This window comes from Ranitomeya variabilis, chromosome 5 (genome assembly GCF_051348905.1).
Source record: "Ranitomeya variabilis isolate aRanVar5 chromosome 5, aRanVar5.hap1, whole genome shotgun sequence".
Classification (NCBI taxonomy): domain Eukaryota; kingdom Metazoa; phylum Chordata; class Amphibia; order Anura; family Dendrobatidae; genus Ranitomeya; species Ranitomeya variabilis.
Window position 1 is genome coordinate 171504593 of NC_135236.1, and position 21039 is coordinate 171525631.

A 21039-nucleotide genomic window follows, 5' to 3' on the forward strand; every position below is an offset into this window, starting at 1 on the left:
GTCAATTTTGTGCGGATTCCGCAGCGTTTTACACCTGTTCCTCAATAGGAATCCGCAGGTGAAATCCGCACAAAAAAAACACTGGAAATCCGCTGTAAATCCGCAGGTAAAACGCAGTGCCTTTTACCTGCGGATTTTTCAAAAATGGTGCGGAAAAATCTCACACGAATCCGCAAAGTGGGCACATAGCCTTAGGGTTAGGGTTGGAATTAGAGTTAGGGTTGGAATTAGGGCTAGGGTTGGAAATAGGGTTAAGATTAGGCTTGTGGTTAGGGTTAAGGATAGGGTTAGGGTTGTGTTGGGGTTCTAGTTGTGGTTAGGGTTGGGATTAGGGTTAGGGTTGGGATTAGGGTTAGGGTTGGGATTAGGGTTACGGGTGTGTTGGGGTTAGGGTTGTGGTTAGGGGTGTGTTGGGGTTAGGGTTGTGATTAGGGTTATGGCTACAGTTGGGATTAGGGTTAGGGGTGTGTTGGGGTTAGTGTTGAAGTTAGAATTGAGGGGTTTCCACTGTTTAGGCACATCAGGGGTCTCCAAACGCAACATGGCGCCACCATTGATTCCAGCCAATCTTGCGTTCAAAAAGTCAAATGGTGCTCCCTCCCTTCCAAGCCCCGACGTGCACCCAAACAGTGGTTTACCCCCACATATGGGATACCAGCGTACTCAGGACAAACTGGGCAACAACTATTGGGGTCCAATTTCTCCTGTTACCCTTGCGAAAATAAAAAATTACTTGCTAAAACATAATTTTTGAGGAAAGAACAATTATTTTTTATTTTAACGGCTCTGCGTTATAAACTTATGTGAAGCACTTGGGGGTTGAAAGTGCTCACCACACATCTAGATAAGATCCTTTTGGGGTCTAGTTTCCAAAATGGGGTCACATGTGGGGTGTTTCTACTGTTTAGGCACATCAGGGCCTCTGCAAATGCAACGTGACGCCCGCAGACCATTCCATCAAAGTCTGCATTTCAAATGTCACTACTTCCCTTCCGAACCCTGACGTGCACCCAAACAGTGGTTTACCCCCACATATGGGGTACCAGCGTACTCACAACAAACTGGGCAACAAATATTGGGGTCCAATTTCTCCTGTTACATTTGTGAAAATAAAAAATTGCTTGCTAAAACATCTTTTTTGAGGAAAGAAAAATGATTTTTTATTTTCACGGCTCTGCGTTGTAAACTTCTGTGAAGCACTTGGGGGTTGAACGTGCTCACCACACATCTAGATAAGTTCCTTGGGGGGTCTAGTTTCCAAAATGGGGTCACTTGTGGGGGGTTTCTACTGTTTAGGCACATCAGGGGCTCTGCAAACGTAACATGATGCCCGCAGACCATTCCATCAAAGTCTGCATTCCAAATCATCACTACTTCCCTTCCGAGCCCCGGCATGTGCCCAAACAGTGGTTTACCCCCACATATGGGGTATCAGCGTACTCAGGAGAAACTGGACCACAACTTTTGGGGTCAAATTTTTCCTGTTACCCTTGGGAAAATAAAAAATTGTGGGCTAAAAAAATATTTTTGAGGAAAGAAAACACATTTATTATTTTCACGGCTCTGCGTTATAAACATCTGTGAAGCACTTGGGGGTTCAAAGTGCTCACCACACATCTAGATAAGTTCCCATGGGGGTCTAGTTTCCAAAGTGGGGTCACTTGTGGGGAGTTCCTACTGTTTAGGCACATCAGGGGCTCTGCAAACGCAACGTGACGCCCGCAGAGCATTCCATTAAAGTCTGCATTTCAAAACGTAACTACTTCCCTTCCGAACCCCGACGTGTGCCAAAACAGTGGTTTACCCCCAAATATGGGGTATCAGCGTACTCAGAAGAAACTGCACAACAACTTTTGTGGTCCAATTTCTCCTGTTACCCTTGGGAAAATAAAAAATTGTGGGCTAAAAAATCATTTTTGAGAAAAGAAAAATTATTTTTTATTTTCATGGCTCTGCGTTATAAACTTCTGTGAAGCACTTGGGGGTTCAAAGTGCTCACCACACATCTAGATTAGTTCCTTGGGAGGTCTAGTTTCCAAAATGGGGTCACTTGTGCGGGAGCTCCAATGTTTAGGCACACAGGGGCTCTCCAAACGCGACATGGTGTCCGCTAATGATTGAAGCTAATTTTCCATTCAAAAAGCCAAATGGCATGCCTTCCCTTCCGAGCCCTGCCGTGTGCCCAAACAGTGGTTCACCCCCACAAATGGGGTATCTTCGTACTCAGGACAAATTGGACAACAACATTTGGGGTCCAATTTCTCCTATTACCCTTGGGAAAATAAAAAATTCCGGGCTAAAAATCATTTTTGAGGAAAGAAAAATAATTTTTTATTTTCATGGCTCTGCGTTATAAACTTCTGTGAAGCACCTGGGGGTTTTAAGTGCTCACTATGCATCTAGATAAGTTCCTTGGGGGGTCTAGTTTCCAAAATGGGGTCACTTGTAGGGGAGCTCCAATGTTTAGGCACACAGGGGCTCTCCAAACGCGACATGGTGTCCGCTAACGATTGGAGCTAATTTTCCATTCAAAAAGTCAAATGGCGCACCTTCCCTTCCGAGCCTTGCCGTGCACCCAAACAGTGGTTTACCCCCACATATGAGGTATCGGCGTACTCAGGAGAAATTGCCCAACAAATTTTAGTATCCTTTTTATACTGTTGCCCATGTGAAAATGAAAAAATTGAGGCTAAAAGAAATCGTGTGAAAAAAAAGTACTTTTTCATTTTTACGGATCAATTTGTGAAGCACCTGAGGGTTTAAAGTGCTCACTATGCATCTAGATAAGTTCCTTGGGGGGGTCTAGTTTCCAAAATGGGGTCACTTGTGGGGGAGCTCCAATGTTTAGGCACACTGGGGCTCTCCAAACCTGACATGGTGTCCGCTAGCGATGGAGATAATTTTTCATTCAAAAAGTCAAATGGCGCTCCTTCCCTTCCGAGCCTTACCATGTGCCCAAACAGTGGTTTACCCCAACATTTGAAGTATCGGTGTACTCAGGAGAAATTGTCCAACAAATTTTAGGATCCATTTTATCCTGTTGCCCATGTGAAAATGAAAAAATTGAGGCTAAAATAATTTTTTTGCAAAAAAAAAGTACTTTTTCATTTTTACGGATTAATTTGTGAAGCACCTTGGGGTTTAAAGTGCTCACTATGCTTCTAGATAAGTTCCTTGGGGGGTCTAGTTTCCAAAATGGGGTCACTTGTGGGGGAGCTCCAATGTTTAGGCACACGGGGGGCTCTCCAAACGCGACATGGTGTCCGCTAAAGATTGGAGCCAATTTTTCATTCAAAAAGTCAAATGGCGCTCCTTCCCTTCCGAGCCCTGCCGTGCGCCCAAACAGTGGTTTACCCCCACATATAAGGTATCAGCGTACTCAGGACAAATTGGACAACAACATTCGTGGTCCAGTTTCTCCTTTTACCCTTGGGAAAATAAAAAAATTGTTGTGAAAATATCATTTTTGTGACTAAAAAGTTAAATGTTAATTTTTTCCTTCCATGTTGCTTCTGCTGCTGTGAAACACCTGAAGGGTTAATAAACTTCTTGAATGTGGTTTTGAGCACCTTGAGGGGTGTAATTTTTAGAATGGTGTCACTTTTGGGTATTTTCAGCCATATAGAACCCTCAAACTGACTTCAAATGGTTTTGTAAATTTTGTTGTAAAAATGAAAAATCACTGGTCAAATTTTAACCCTTATAACTTCCTAGCAAAAAAAAAATTTGTTTCCAAAATTGTGCTGATGTAAAGTAGACATGTGGGAAATGTTATTTATTAACTATTTTGTGTCACATAACTCTCTGGTTTAACAGAATAAAAATTCAAAATGTGAAAATTGCAAAATTTTAAAAATGTTCGCCAAATTTCCATTTTTTTCACAAATAAACTCAGAAATTATCGACCTAAATTTACCACTAACATGAAGCCCAATATGTCACGAAAAAACAATTTCAGAATCGCTAGGATCCGTTGAAGCGTTCCTGAGTTATTACCTCATAAAGGGACACTGGTCAGAATTGCAAAAAATGGCCAGGTCATTAAGGTCAAAATAGGCTGGGTCATGAAGGGGTTAATTCTTTATTAATGTTTATAGGTCTTTTTTTCTGTGCTTTCCCAACGAACAGATGTTTTTCTTGTTCTGTCCGGACAGGATGACTTCTTACATTTTTTGGCCACCGATTCATGTAGAAAATATGTAAAAAACAACTACATAATATATGTTCTGCGAGTTTCAAAACCACAGACTTGTATCCAGAAAAATAAGCCGGTCACATGCTTGAGGATAGTTATTTTTGTTTTAGGCCATGTGCACACGTTCAGGATTGTTAGCGTTTTTTTCGCGTTTTTTCGCTATAAAAACGTGATAAAAACGCGAAAAAAAACGCTTACATAAGCCTCCTATTATTTACAGGGTATTCCGCATTTTTGGTGCAAATGTTGCGATTTTTTCCGCGAAAAAATCGCATAGCGGAAAAAAAAGCAACATGTTCATTAAAAATGCGGAATTGCAGGGATTCCGCACACCTAGGGGTCCATTGATCTGCTTACTTCCCGCACGGGGCTGTGCACACCATGCGGGAAGTAAGCAGATTATATGCGGTTGGTACCCAGGGTGGAGGAGAGGAGACTCTCCTCCACGCACTGGGCACCATATAAGTGGTCAAAAAATAAGAAATAAAATAATAAACAGTCCTATACTCACCCTCGATGTCTTGCCGCCTCCTCGCACGCTGCCGTTCGGTTTCTGTACCTGGTGTGCGCTGAAGGACCTCGCCGAATGACGTCACTGTCCTGTGATTGGTCGTGAGCGGTCATGTGACCGCTCACGTGACCGTGACGTCACGGGAGGTCCTGTGCGCACAGACCAGCTATACGGAACGGACGCCGGTGAGATGTCTGGGTGAGTATAAGCATTTTTTTATTTTTGTTATTATTTTTAAACATTCTATCTTTTACTATAGATGCTGCATAGGCAGCATCTATAGTAAAAAGTTGGTCACACTTGTCAAACGCTATGTTTGACAAGTGTGACCAACCTGTCAGTCAGTTTTCCAAGCGATGCTACAGATCGCAGGGAAAACTTTAGCATTCTGCAAGCTAATTACGCTTGCAGAATGCTAAAAAAACGCGAAAAAAACGGAAAAAAAACGCAAAAAAAAAAATGCGGATTTCTTGCAGAAAATTTCCGGTTTTCTTCAGGAATTTTCTGCAAGAAATCCGCAACGTGTGCACATACCCTTAGGGTATGTGCACACGTTGCGGATTTCTTGCAGAAAATTCCTGAAGAAAACCGGAAATTTTCTGCAAGAAATCCGCATTTTTTTTTTTGCGTTTTTTTTCCGTTTTTTTCGCGTTTTTTTAGCATTCTGCAAGCGTAATTAGCTTGCAGAATGCTAAAGTTTTCCCTGCGATCTGTAGCATCGCTTGGAAAACTGACTGACAGGTTGGTCACACTTGTCAAACATAGCGTTTGACAAGTGTGACCAACTTTTTACTATAGATGCTGCCTATGCAGCATCTATAGTAAAAGATAGAATGTTTAAAAATAATAAAAAAAATAAAAAAATGCTTATACTCACCCAGACATCTCACCGGCGTCCGTTCCGTATAGCTGGTCTGTGCGCACAGGACCTCCCGTGACGTCACGGTCACGTGAGCGGTCACATGACCGCTCACGACCAATCACAGGACAGTGACGTCATTCGGCGAGGTCCTTCAGCGCACACCAGGTACAGAAACCGAACGGCAGCGTGCGAGGAGGCGGCAAGACATCGAGGGTGAGTATAGGACTGTTTATTATTTTATTTCTTATTTTTTGACCACTTATATGGTGCCCAGTGCGTGGAGGAGAGTCTCCTCTCCTCCACCCTGGGTACCAACCGCATATAATCTGCTTACTTCCCGCATGGTGTGCACAGCCCCGTGCGGGAAGTAAGCAGATCAATGGACCCCTAGGTGTGCGGAATCCCTGCAATTCCGCATTTTTAATGAACATGTTGCTTTTTTTTCCGCTATGCGATTTTTTCGCGGAAAAAATCGCAACATTTGCACCAAAAATGCGGAATACCCTGTAAATAATAGGAGGCTTATGTAAGCGTTTTTTTTCGCGTTTTTATCACGTTTTTATAGCGAAAAAACGCTAACAATCCTGAACGTGTGCACATGGCCTTAAAGTCAGCTTTTTTGAAGATTATCTTTTGATGGTGTAATTCCTATTTTTAGAAGCTTGCCATGTATGCTCGCTCCATGACCAAATATACATGGCCACCACAAGAGGGCGCACTACCTGCATGTCGGGGGGGTGGAGCAGTTTACCACTTTGCTGGTAGACTGTTGTGTGACTCCTGTGTGCAAGAATGAGGACGATAACATGGATACTTTGTAGGCGTGAATAATGCTTAAGTTATCATCACCGATCAGTTGAAACTTTATTCCTTCACTTTGGAGCTTTATTTCTAATACCTCAACTACTATGCTCATGACTACTGTAAGACTATTCCTACTGAGTGTATTGGGGGACACTCGCTTGGCCGCGATATTCAGCACACGGGCACGGGTTTTTAAAACAAAACAGTCTATTTGGTTTATTATGCCTCATAAACCACATCATGAACAGTCCATTTACACACTGTACCAGGACATCACATCAAGTTTCATATCCTTAGACTTCAGCAACTAAACACGCTGGTCCTCACTGACCAGTTGCCGAGGGTTACCACACAGTTCATGTTACAAGCACCAACAGCTTATGGAGGTACCTTATGGGAGCTCCTGCTCCACCTGCTGACTCCTTGTCAGTCCTCTCTCCTGGGGAAACTGCCTTACGGGGTTCACCAACTTGCCTGGCCGGCACACATCAGTCAGTCCAGAGCCAACGAAGGCCGGTAGCTTCCCCAACACCGATCATCCAGGTCCACAGTCTCTCAGGTGCTCCAAGAAGACTCCACTCGCCGGAGCTTCTCACACAGACTGTCCAGGACCATGATCACACTGTGGTCTTCAGGACGTCCATCCCACCTGGGACCGTCCACCACAGAGGCATGTGGCCTGACTGGGTGCTATTCAGGACTTAGTCCAACACCACAGGCCACCAGGTCCAAGCCGTGTGCTTTCCAGGAAGCCTCCTCCCAGGTCTTCCAACACAGGCCTCCAGGACCTTGCACTTGAACCTAACAGATCCAAAACACTGGAACCACACAGAAAACCATGTGACCCACACCCTGGTCACATTATGTACCTGTAACACACCCACAGTAATGGATCACCTGGGCTGGTCACGTGATCCTGACATCACTGCAGGTCGATTCTCACGGCCTCAACACGACTCCGTGCACATACCGGGGAGACCATGCAGCGCCCCCTACCTGTTACAGGGGTCACTGCATCACACTACAAACAAAAGTGCACTGCTCCAAATAAGTACACCGTATCAGCTTCTCTGTAGGTCAACATGCTACAACTATTCTATCAGGCCTCACTACAGACCTCTGACTGACCATACAGATGCAATAGCTGTCCACCGTACGCTTGCCTGGCCACGAGCTCTTCTGCCAAACTCTTTAAAGGGAACCTGTCACCTGCTTCATGCTGTGCAAACCAGACATTGATACTCAGAGACCAGATCCTGTATTCTAATGATCTGTGTTCTACTCTGAAGCACTATGACTATGGAGAACATAGTTAAGGACAAGTCCAAGAGGCAGGTCCCTGTCAGCTCCTCCCTGCTCGCTCAGCTAGACTGACTCCCATAGGGCAGGGAGAAGGCACAGGGACCTGCCTCTTTGACTAGTCCCTTTGTCCTAGATCAACCTTTCAATGATGTTCCTCTCTGAAAAAATGCAGTAATTTAGAGTAAAGCATAGCTATTTGTTATACAGATGCTGGTCTCGGATTCATGTTGCCTCTGGTTCAAGCAGCAGGGATCATCTGACTGGGTTCCTCTTTAAAGCACCACTCCAGCAGGGATTTTTTTCTCCAGCTCCAGAGTGACGCTTTAAATGTAAGTCCCCTGCCCCCGGTCATATACTCACCCTCCGGCGTCTTCACCATTTGTCTGCACCATGTTGTGACAGTAGCTTCTGACTGGTTGGAAGTGAGGAGCTACATCACAAGCTCTCAATACAAGTCTATGAGAGCCAGAACCCGGCTCTCATAGACTTGCATTCAAAAGAGACCTCTCGCAGCTCCACGAAATGCACTTCACTTTCCGCCAGAGACCGACGGGAGCAGTGGCAAAAACAGATGACAACACTGTATAGGATGGGGCACGGGACTTGCGTTTAAAGCACCACTCCAGCGGTGCAATAAAAAAACCACTTGAGTTGTGCTTTAAATACATCCATGCTCGTGGCTCGGCCTGTGCATGTTCATTTCATTTGGGAGACCATACTTTGTTTTCCATCTTTGTATAGCACCAAAACCTTCAGAATCTGATAAACTGTAGATGAAAATTATAGATTTCAGGCTACAATTGTAATAAACCTGAGGGATGTGATGTGTTTTGCTGAAACTGAGAAAAAAAGAGAAGACTCCATTCCTTCAAGATAATCTAGGGTATGTGGGCTTTGCACTGAGCCTCGATGTGTACACACTTTGAAGGGACTGTGTCAGCACAGAAAGATTGTTCAAACCAAGTACAGGCGCTTGGTGTGTCATAGTGTGGCCAAATATTTAAGATTATGTTTCCACCTACTTGTTTTCCATCTACAGTGGGGAAAATAAGTATTTGATACACTGATGATTTTGCAAGTTTTCCCATCTGAGTGGTTGAGAGGTCGGTAATTTTTATCGTAGGTATACTTCAAATGAGAGAGACAAAATCTTTAAAAAAAAAATCTAAAAAATCACATTGTATTATTTGTACATAATTAATTTTGATTTTATTGCATAAAATAAGTATTTGATACAATAGAAAAACAGTACTATTACAAAATATTTGGTAGAGAAACCTTTTGTTTGCAATTAAAGAGGTCAGACGTTTTCTGTAGTTCTTGACAAAGTTTGCACACACTGCAGCAGGGATTTTGGCCGACTCCTCCATGCAAATCATCTCCGGATCGTTCAGGTTTCGGGGCTGTCATTGGGCAACATTGAGTTTCAGTTCCCTTCAAAGATTTTCTATTGGGTTCAGGTCTGTAGACTGGCTAGGCCTCTACAGGACCTGGAAATGCAACTTATGGAGCCACTCCATATTTGCCCTAGCTGTGTGTTTATCATGCTGAAAGACCCATCCATGACCCTTGTTCAATACTCTGACTGAAGGAAGGAGGTTGTTGGCCCAAATCTCGCTATACATGACCCCATGCTTCCTCCCTTCATTATGGTGCAGTCATCCTGTCCCTTTGCAGAAAAACACCCCCAAAATATGATGTTTCCCCACCATGCTTCACTGTTGGGATGGTGTTCTTGGGGTAGTACTAATCCTTCATCTTCCTCCAAACACAGCAAGTGGAGTTGATCCTAAAAAGTTCTATTTTGGTCTCATCTGACCACATGACCTTCTCCCATGCCTTCACTGGGTCATCCAGATAGTCACTGGCAAACTTCCAACGGGCCTGGACATGTGCTGGCGTGAGCAGGGGGACCTAGTGTGCCCTGCAGGATTTTAATCCATGACAGTGTAGTGTGTTGCTAATAGTAATATTTGAGACTGTGGTCCCAGCTCTCTTCAGGTCATTGACCAGGTCCTCCCGTGTAGTTCTGGACTGATTTCTGACTTTTCTCAGAATCATCCTTACCCCACGAAGTGAGATCTTGCATGAAGCATGAGACCGAGGAAGATTGACAGTGATCTTGTTGCCTTCACACTAACTGCTTGCCTATTGTCCTATAGCCCATCCCAGCCTTGTGCAGGTCTACAATTTTGTCCCTGGTGTCCTTAGACAGCTCTTTTATCTTGGCCATGGTGGAGAGGTTGGAGTGTGTGGACAGGTGTTTTTTATACAGGTAAAGAGTGCAGAGTAGGAGGGCTTCTTAAAGAAAAACTAACAGGTCTGTGAGAGCCAGAATTCTTGCTGGTTGATAGGTGATCAAATACTTATTTCATGCAATAACATGCAAATTAATTATGTAATAATCATACAATGTGATTTTCTGTTTTTTATTTTTAGATTCTGACTCTCACAGTTGAAGTGTACCTACGATAAAAATTACAGACCTCTCCATTCTTTGTAGGTGGGAGAACTTGCAAAATCGTCAGTGTATCAAATACGTATTTTCCCCACTATATCCCTGCCCTTCTCTGGCTCTGCGAAGCCTGAGCTGTGAATCAAAGAGGATAGAGATTGTGTTTCCTTGCAAATAAGACCTACCAAGAAAATAAGTGATAGCATAATTTTACAGGATTTTTAAACTATCCTTGAAATATAAGCCCTACTCCAAAAATAAGCCTTAGGTACAGCCAGAAGTTTAGGGATGGGGTGAAAACTGGTCAATTGCCCAGGGCCCCCACTCTTTTAGGGGCCCCCAGCATTTCTATTCTAATGATGCCACCAAAATTCCTTTTAACTGCAGGAGTCTAGAGGAAGTAAAGAGGAGACAGACTGGCGTTAGGGTTAAGGGGGACAAACTTGGCAATTTCTCAGGGCCCCCAAGTTTTAGGGCCTCCAACATTTCTATTCTGAGATTAAGACTGCTTAAGGAGCTTTGGTGACTTCACGGTCATGTGACAATGAGGTCACCAAAGGTCCTTTAACTGCAGGAGTCTAGAGGAATTGAAGAGGAGACAGGCTGGCATGTAGCGTATGTGCAGTGTGTGTCTATTTACATGTGTATATGCAGTGTGTGTGATGACTTGATTATATTTTAATAAATGTTGATTTTTTTTTGTTGAATATATGTGGATTGTGTTCATGGAAAAAAAATAAGGCCTCTTCTGAAAAGAAGCCATAACCCATCTTTTGGAGAGGAGCAAAAAATAATAATAAGACCTTGTCGATTTTTGGAGAAACACGACAAGTGGGAAAGTGCACTTAAATGTTTGGCCACGCTTTGATGCACTGAGCGCCTGCACTTAGAACAGTCATTCTCTGCTCAGTCCCTTTAAGTGCACTTTATTAAGTCTGAGATCTGTGACAGTGTGCTCACAGCCTGAGCAGTAAAGTAACTGTGACTTCCAGTAAGTGGCCAGAAGGTCTAGGATTTATTTGTAGAGTTTGAGAAAATGAAGCTGTTTGAGGATAGTTTTAGAGAGAAGCGGTCAGGATGGTCTTAATAATGAAGCCAGCTGTGTGACTGTATAGATCATTGGACTGTAATGTCTTGTAGCAATGTGGTGTTCCAGTGCTGAGAGATGAACATATGAAGCACAATGCAAATTAGCCTGGAAGCACATTGTGGGCGTGGAGATGCATTCCTAGTGCATCGACTCTCCCTACATTAGTATGTGGCCTCCCTTTCTTTAATACTAGAGGTTAGGACCATCCCGCTGGTGGTACACCTTGACGCTGGTGGGATGGCTTTTATGCTTTTTTGATAAAAAACAGTGGTTGCTAAGTACCCTATGTTAGTTATATGTACTATTGCTTTTACTTATTCACTTTCAGCAGGGTATATGTTCATTTTGTTTTTGTCTTGGGTTTTGTGTGTTTTATGGCCAGTGTGAACATACTCCTATTTTGCATGCATACTAATTTATACTTCAGTTCATTTTTTGGGGTTATCTGTATATATAATACCAATGTATTAGAAGACTAAAGTATTTTTACAATTGAATTGCAGTCTGTCCCTTTACAATACAGAACCAAGGAAAAAGGACGTCCTGAGGCAATAGTATTTTCTTTACCACCTAATCTAGGCAAGCTAATGTGGTGTCATTTATGCTGTCATGATGGTTGTAATAATAGGAGACTGGATCAATGCAACCTGCAGATTTTCCGTGTGGCAGAGCGAGGACCAATACTAAATGCTAAGAACACAAAGATGTGAAATGATTTATTAGAATAACCAGAGACCTAGTGTTACTAATATTGAAAAGTAAGCTTACATGAAGGAGACGTGAGAAATTATTGTTTGGGTGTAAGGTGCTTCTCACAGAACATTTCACTATTTATTAATTTTGTTTGTGTCTTGTGATTAAAGGAGCATTCCCAAAATTGTACGTTATCTGCTCTCCCTAGGGTCCAACTGCTGGGAACCACAGTACTTCCAAGAATGGGGTTAAGGGTCCTGAAATGGGGCTCTACAAAGCCTCATCTTGCATGGAGCGGAGGTTTGCATGCTGAGCCTCCACTGCATTCACTGTCTAAGGGCTCCTTCACATGTCCTGATATTTCCGGTACCAGAAAAACCGTATGTGAAGTATCAGTGTCCATGTGTGTAATACTTGTGGCAACTGTGTGCCGCTCGTGTACCGCATCAGTGCCACACGTACCGGCACCTGGGAAGCAGCGGTACTGTTCGAGCTGTTCTCTGGCACTGGCTGCTGAAGACAGCTCTCATTATTCTTCCCTGCTCGTGCTGCGATCAGCACTAGCAAGGGAGAATGTTGAGAGTTGTATTCCGCTAAGGACAGCGAGAGAAGGTGGCATCTGATGAGAGTATTCATCAGCTGCCGCTTGCTCTACAAATAAGTGAACCGGCATTGGTTCCCCTGTATTTTTTTTATAACCATCTATGCAAAACTGACAGCTGCTGGCTGCAACCCTCAGCTGCAAGGCTAGTTATCAAGAATTGAGAGGTGCCCACGCCGTATTTTTAATTATTTAAATAAATAATTTAATAAAACAGCGTGGGTTACCTATCATTTTTGACAACCAGCCTTGCTAAAGCAGACAGCTGGGGACTGGTATTCTCAGGCTTGTGAGGGGCCATTGATATTGCCCCCCTCCGCCTAAAAATAGCATCCTGCAGCCGGGGAATTGAAGAAACTCATATAACTAAAAAAAAACAAAACCTGTGAACTACTGAGGGAGTTATACTTTCTGGTCATTTACTGTATTCATTTTGGGGAGCAGCTTTATAAGTCTTCTTCATTTTAGTGAAGAGGCCATCTTCTAGTAACAACTCACTAACAGAAACATGAGTATCTGGAAAGTCAACGTGGTGAAATCCTTAATTTAATAAGGAAGTTAGAAGGAAAAATATAATTCAATTTTTTTTGTTTTTCTGTATTTAGGACGGATTTTAGATTTGAAAACTGGCACAGTGAAGAAAGAGGGCCAGCAGTCCTCTATGAGAATGTGTATGGGATCACGGCGTTCGTTCATTTGCCGAATGAGGTAATGTGTCTTTACGAATGCTGATTTTTCAGAGTGCTTTATTTAGGAGTGCAGATTACATGATATCCAGTTCCTTTAATTAAAGGCAGAGCTTTTCTTCTAATTTGCTTATATGTTTTTTTCAGCATGAGTTTGAGAACAGCCATCCTGCCTGTTTTAGTTACAATAGTATTTAGAGATATGTTTTACGGCAGTAAGGTGGACCATAGGAATTTGTAGGCAGATTATTATGCTTGGAGAGGAGGAGGGAAGCTGTGACCGTCACTATTATGAGTGGTATCATTTTATTGTATGTATCCATGTTCCCTGCCATTGTAATCATTAGATGACCGCTGTCATTTCTGTAGTCTGTGAAGCTGTGGCCAGTCACAATGCAGGATATTTTTTAGCACTGATATTGACACAGAAAGAAATAATATATTACGCAATAAATTATTTTGGAATCACACATTGCAGTCAAAGAAAGCTAGCCTCAGAAAAAATACACAGTGTGTAATGAAGTTTTTATGATAAACATAATGGAAATAAACATTTTTAAACTTTTTTGTTTGTTTGATTACCTAAAGCAATGCATGGACCTGCCGTGGGTCTCCTGACCCAAACCTGACAGCCTCATGTATACTTATGAGGTTGCTGAGTTCAGGTCAGGAAACCTGTGGCTGCTCCGCGCATCTGACTGATGCGGATGTGTGAGTTTGGCCATAGGCTGATATGTCCTGATCTGCAGAGTTCACTTCACAGCAGTCATCTCATGATCATCACAAGCAGGATTACAGTGAAAGGTAATAGAAGCTGGAGGCAGAAGTCCACCATCTCCTGCTTCCTGCGTAGTGACCTCTGCACAGGTCACAGAGCGTGCCCACACCACGCTCCTCTAGAAGCCAATATATTGTTTGGTGACAGTGGTCTATATTCATGAGGATGCAGTAGAGCAAATCTCTGACCTGCTCCTTCTAGGCTAGCAGTAGTCCGAGATCTATAGCTGCCTCCACTAATGATCTACAGAAAATAGAAGAAAAATGCACTTAAAAAATAGATTTTAATATAGGTTCAATCCAATTTTCTAATTCGTAAAAAAAAAATAGATTAGAAAGAAAAGCAAACAATTTGATTTAATGAGTAAATGCGTAGCGCACCAAGGTATTAAAATAAGATTACTGGAGGGCATAGTTTGTCTATATGAACGCCTGTCCATGTGTACTATTATACATTATAGCTAGTTCGTTATCTTACAAGTATTTGCTCGCTCTGCCACTTAGGATTATTATTACACCTTTATCACTATTCCTTCCTTCATTGGATCTTAAGAAATCCAATCCTACAGAGATTGAGAAGTCCGGTGTTACAGAGTACAAGGATCCTAAATAACTGTGTACTGGCAGGCTTAGTGGGCGCTTTGGAAGATTATCTTGACTTTTTTCTTAGGGTACCGTCACACAGTGCAATTTTGATCGCTACGACGGTACGATTCGTGACGTTCTAGCGATATCGTTACGATATCGCAGTGTCTGACACGCAGCAGCGATCAGGGATCCTGCTGAGAATCGTACGTCGTAGCAGATCGTATGGAACTTTCTTTCGTCGCTTGATCACCCGCTGACATCGCTGGATCGTTGTGTGTGACAGCGATCCAGCAATGCGTTCGCTGGTAACCAGGGTAAACATCGGGTAACTAAGCGCAGGGCCGCGCTTAGTAACCCGATGTTTACCGTGGTTACCAGCGTAAAAGTAAAAAAAAACAAAAACGTACATGCTCACCATCTGATGTCCGTCCGGTCCCTTGCCGTCCGCTTCCCGCTCTGACTGTCTGCCGGCCGGAAAGTGAGAGCAGATCACAGTGGTGACGTCACCGCTGCACTCTGCTCTCACTGTACGGCCGGATCTGTCAGAGCAGGAAGCGGACGGCAAGGGACCGGACGGACATCAGATGGTGAGCATGTACGTTTTTGTTTTTTTTTACTTTTACGCTGGTAACCACGGTAAACATCGGGTTACTAAGCGCGGCCCTGCGCTTAGTTACCCGATGTTTACCCTGGTTACCCGGGGACTTCGGCATCGCTCCAGCGCCGTGATTGCAACGTGTGACCGCAGTCTACGACGCTGGAGCGATAATCATACGATCGCTGCGACGTCACGGATCGTGCCGTCGTAGCGATCAAAATTGCACTGTGTGACGGTACCCTTACTCCAATCTCCAAACTGTGAATCTTGTCTCAGCCTACTGCGATTTCAGCCATTGGTGAAGGAACAGCAGTCTTGCAGCTGGTGTCATCTGAGTGAGAGCCAGTCATTTTAGGCTTTTTAGGGAGAAAAATAATTATGGCATTGTTTTTGTCAATAAGATAAACCTGTGATATTGCTAAGTGATGTGTTTCTGTATAGTAACAGAGTGATTGTCTGGCTGTAGGTGCGGTAACGCCCCACTGGATCACCTATCTCTGAGCAGGATCACCACAATGCGAAAGAGATACCGGTAAGACGTGCATGGCTACATTCTTAGGAACAAGGCGTCATGGCTTCCACTTCCTATATGTGTTATCTGAACAGTTCCCATATGCCACAACAGCAGTTTACTGTCTTTTTCAGGAATGGGCTTGGGCCAGTGAAGGAAGGAGAGGCTCAGTATTCTGTAGTTCACTGTACCGGATACATTAAGGCCTGGCCTCCAGCAGGTAAGCAATATGTCATCCAAAAAGAAGGCGTGTGGTCGGCGAAGATGGCATTAGAAGACATGTCTTGAACTGGCAAAACTCAAGTGTCCTTCTCTTGATTTAACATTTGGCCCATGGTACAGAATATCCAATTTTGCCATGTAGAGGCCCCAGATTACAATGTGGCTAGGTGCACACATTGCAGGCAGGGTAATTGTTGGATTCCTGTAACAACTACGCCGTCCTGTAAGCGATACAACTAATCTAGATGAAGCGAATGTGGCCTCTCGGGCTTCTCTCCGCTGCTGGACTTTTTGTTGGCACTTGCTGACCAGTTTGGGCCTGCCAGTTGGTTGAGCCAGATCTAGATGCTTGTTTAAGGGCGGTCTTGTAGCATCGAGTTCATAAGTTCACATCCAACCAAGGTAATATCTGGAAGGATTTTCTTTGTTTTTTGCCCTTCTTGCACAAGTTTCCTCGTTGTGCTCCAGTTTTCTCCCCCACTGAGTTGGCTTCCTATGAAATTGGCCTCCGAGTATGAGGTTGTCTGCTAGTAATAGAGGCCGGGCGATGCTGACTATGTCCACCACTGCAGATTGTTGCAGCTTTATCATCAGTTAGAAGAACACAAAACCTGAATACACAATGACTGCCACTTCTCCTTGGATAACAGATGTTAGGTGACAGCCACTAAAGCTTACAGTGCTTTACACGAGTTGTCACCCTTCTTTTTACAGACTCTGAATGAAATATACATTTGCTTTGCTTTATCTGTTACCTCAATTCCCCTATTCTTTTTTCTCATACTGCTCTACCATCATCTAGAGCGGTGTGGACGGAGCTCTAGGTCTGTCTCAGATTGGTAGTATATGAAAACCTTAAGTTGTCTCATCAGAAAACCAACCCTGTAAAATGTGGGCAAACGGCAGCCCATCCTTGGTCTCGCTTCATGTTACACTGGCAAACAGCTGTTTGCTGAGGGAGGCCGCACTGAGCCCGGGCTACAGGGTAAATGTATTATTTTTAAAATGACTGTCCGTCCATGTAATGCCAAACCTGGGGCCACTCAGACCGATGGGTTCTTCATTCTCTCATCTGTGCCCTGCTAGTCTTTGTTTGCATGGCCACAGTGGAGAAATCCGGTCTACAACATATGACTGCTGCAGCTAATCACCATCTACCTCTGCATTACAGCTGAGCCAACTGATTGGCTGCAGCGTTAACATGTTAAAGACAGTATTTCACCGCTATAACCCTGTAAATAAAGAGCCCAAAGAGATGGCCAGAGGCCTCAATAGGTAAGAAATGTTTGTTATTATTGTAAAGCATTACCCCTTTATTATAAAATGTGATTGTCAGGTGTAAGTAATGTAATTGCCTTTTATAAAATGATCGGGTGAAGTGTCAGGAGTTCAGATACATGAGATCTGAGCTGCACTGTGTGAACCAGAGAAAACATGGCTCTAGGGTTGTTAGCATTAACCAGAGCAGAGAAAACAATGTGAGCTGATGATCGTACTGGACACTGTGATACATATAAGATGTGCTGAGATTTAGAACGCTTTTTCTTTTTATAGGTCAGATAAATGTTTAACATCAGAGTTTGGTGTTTTTCATTTGTTCCAAGTAGAAATGTGATTTTTTTTTATTGCTGAAAAATGATCCATCAGCTGAGATTCTCATAGGAAATGAAAGCTGCTGAATGTGTTTGCCAAAGTCTGTCGTACGGGCATCTCGGCTTTCCAGTCTAACCAGGGTCAAGTATTAGGAGCTGAGTCTGGAAATGAAGAAGGACCTGACTTGTGGATGACCATTCATTTTAAACCTTACAGGACCATAGGGATTTTCAGCACATTATATGGAATGTATTTTATTCCTGGATTGTTTATCACCCATTACTCTGCTCTGATATAGGAATAATGGCTCAATGCAACACACTGCAGCTTGTTCCAAGACAATGTTTGTTGGTGTCTAGTAGAATCGCATGGTCCTGTATTTTAAGACAAGGAAATCTGACTACTGCCCATGAACCAGTTCATTAGAGATCAGTTTCACCAAAATCACACTTGGGCTGTGTACACATGGAGTCTTTTTGCTGAGTTTTGAGAGCAGAAACTAAGAGGTTTGTTTGAGATTTAAAGGAGGATTGGAAGGGTATGTGCACACGTCCGGATTTCTTGCAGAAATTTCCTGAAGAAAACCGGAAATTTTCTGCATGAAATCCGCATTTTTTTTTTTTTACGTTTTTTTTTCCGTTTTTTTCGCGGTTTTTTAGCATTCTGCAAGCTTAATTAGCTTGCAGAATGCTAAAGTTTTCCAAGCGATCTGTAGCATCGCTTGGAAAACTGACTGACAGGTTGGTCACACTTGTCAAACATAGCGTTTGACAAGTGTGACCATCTTTTTACTATAGATGCAGCCTATGCAGCATCTATAGTAAAAGATAGAATGTTTAAAAATAATAAAAAAAATAAAAAAAATGGTTATACTCACCTGCAGGCGTCCGTTCCTATAGATGCCGGTGTGGTTCAGGACCTTCCATGACGTCGCGGTCACGTGAGCGGTCACATGACGGGTCTCGACCAATCACAAGACCGTGACGTCATCGCAGGTCCTTCACCGCACACCAGCTATAGAAACCGAAGCGGCAGCATGCAGCGGAGAGGCGGGAAGACATCGAAGGTGAGTATAGGACTATTTTTTATTTTAATTCTTTTTTTTTGACCAATTATATGGTGCCCAGTCCGTGGAGGAGAGTCTCCTCTCTTCCACCCTGGGTACCAACCGCACATAATCTGCTTACTTCCCGCATGGTGTGCACAGCCCCGTGCGGGAAGTAAGCAGATCAATGCACTCCTAGGTGTGCGGAATCCCCTGCAATTCCGCATTTTAATGAACATGTTGCTTTTTTTTCCGCAATGCGATTTTTTTCGTGGAAAAAAAGGCTACATTTGCACAAAAACTGCGAAATACACTGAAAATAATGGGAGTCATATGTTAGCGTTTTTTTCGCATTTTTATCATGTTTTTATAGCGAAAAAACGCGAAAAAAAATGCGAAAAATACTGAACGTGTGCACATGGCCGAAGCGTTTCCACCACAGAAACTGCTTGAAAAACTTTGTGTGCACATAGCCCAAGGTTATCTACACAATTGAGGGAGTGTGGCAGAAATTTCAGCACCAAAAATGCATCTCTTGGAAGGAAAAATGTTGCATAAACTACAAGCATTTTTGCATGTGTTGTTGTTAAGCTTCTTCGCCATTCATTTGAAAAACATTGAAAGAAGTAACATTCTGCCAATATAAAACTGTCTCAAATCTGCAAAGAGAAAATAACCAGCGTGTGCGTGAGATTTCATAAATGTTATTCACTTAGGACAGTAAAATGTTTTGTTTTTAATGGCAGAAACACACGAAAAAAACAAAGCAAAAGCATATTGTGTGAACAAGCTGTAAGGCCTTATTCACACATCAGTGATGCCTTTAAAAATCAGGCCATTTTTCATCAGTGCGTTGGATCTGTTTTTGGCTCCTGTGACCACTTTTATCAACTGTGTGTCAGCCGTGTTTCTCATGTGCAAAAAAATGGAGGTTTCCTAAGCGTCTCCCAGGAACCAGTCAGGGAAAAGCAGACAGAATACAGGTGGCACCAGTGTGCTGTCCATTTCTTTTTACTGACCCATTACCTTTTCTGCCCCCAAAACAGACCATAGTAGGACATGGACCATAATCGCGCAAAAAAACACTGACATGTGAATAGCCCCATAGAATTTAATAGATGCAACAATCACTGACGTGTGAATAAAAACTTCCTTCACGTATAGTTTTGTTTTTACCATTTATTTTGGCATGTTTATATAAATATGTAGCACATAAAGTGTTCAAAAGAATCAAAAAAATAACACAAAATAAAACTGTTCTGTAGTAAGCGTCATCGTGTCCTATTGACTTACATCTGGCTGCAGCCTTTTTTGTGGCAAAAAAATAATAAAAACGATTGTAAAGCCTGCAAGTGGCAAAAATATGTTGCACAAAAATGTGATGACTTCTGATGTATTTATGCCAGCTGTGATGACTTTTTGATAAATGGGCCGTGCCTAGTGGGAGGGGGTGTAGCCAAGCACCGTGCAATACATTTCTCATAATTTATGCAACAAAAATGGCATAAATTACAGCTGAAATATACTTAGCCTATACCTGAGGAAGATTTCTGATGCATGGCAGCTGAAGGATGCTGTAGGTTCATTGTAAGGCACTTAGTAATGACTTTAGCGTATCTCACTTCAGCGCACCCTAGATCAACACTGGGCTACAAAATGTCAGTCTTGATGAATCTTCTCAGTGTATGAAGCCCCCAAAGGTACTTCCACCACCTGGGACATTTCTGCTATGGCGTTTCCACCACTGAAAATCTGCTGTGATTGTGCCGAGGCAAAATCTGCATCAAATGGGGTCGATTTGGATGCAGACTTTGCTACAGGTTGTGCCATCTACATCAGCACTGCCCCGTGATTGACTGCAGCGCTCACATACACTGTAGTCATTACATCACTGCTGCAGCCAGTGAACAAAGAGTAACTGGCAGAGAGGCAGAATTGGGTCCTGGCGGAGGGTGAGCAAATCTTTTTTTTTTTTCTAGTGTTATTCCTAAGGGAATAATAATAAAATTAAAATGGAAGCCCTGCTTGAATAAAGAAGACATGTAGACATTCCACATGTAGAATGGTCTCGTTGTCGTGCGGGTAAATAATGCTCTTTAATGCATATGTTACAGGATATATCTTCAGTGGGGACCTGGGCTAAAATCTGCTACAAAACTCAAATGTGTTGCATATAATTTGTGCTGCAATTTCTGCCTTTGCAAGAAGTGTAATCTGCAGCAAATTCAGGAAAAAAATATTTGATTAGACGCAAAGACACATTTTTTCGCAGCTTCTGCTTTTAAGCTTTGTAAACCCACCAGTCATTGTACTGTGCATTAATTGTGGATTTCTGACACCCATTCACATGGGGAATGGGCTGATAATCCGCTGTGTGTGCATAATGCTGTCATATTATAGCGTGCTGGAAACTGAGGCCAGGAGCAGATGGTTTCCGGTACCTTTAATCCACTGGAAAGCCACAGAGTACCACACTGCAGCATCAGATGCTAAGCTCTGTACAGGC

General features: G+C 43.0%; 1 protein-coding gene across 5 annotated transcripts in view; it reads left to right on the forward strand.

Annotated features, from left to right (window-relative positions):
* The window catches only part of ARNT2 (aryl hydrocarbon receptor nuclear translocator 2), a 143855-nt gene that overhangs the window by 74385 nt on the left and 48431 nt on the right, over window positions 1-21039 (forward strand). For all 5 annotated transcript variants that reach the window (XM_077263498.1, XM_077263499.1, XM_077263501.1 and 2 more), the window contains 3 exons: window positions 13119-13221; window positions 15629-15694; window positions 15808-15893. In XM_077263498.1, coding sequence (XP_077119613.1) covers window positions 13119-13221; window positions 15629-15694; window positions 15808-15893 — 255 coding nt within the window. The remainder of the gene's footprint in view (window positions 1-13118; window positions 13222-15628; window positions 15695-15807; window positions 15894-21039) is intronic.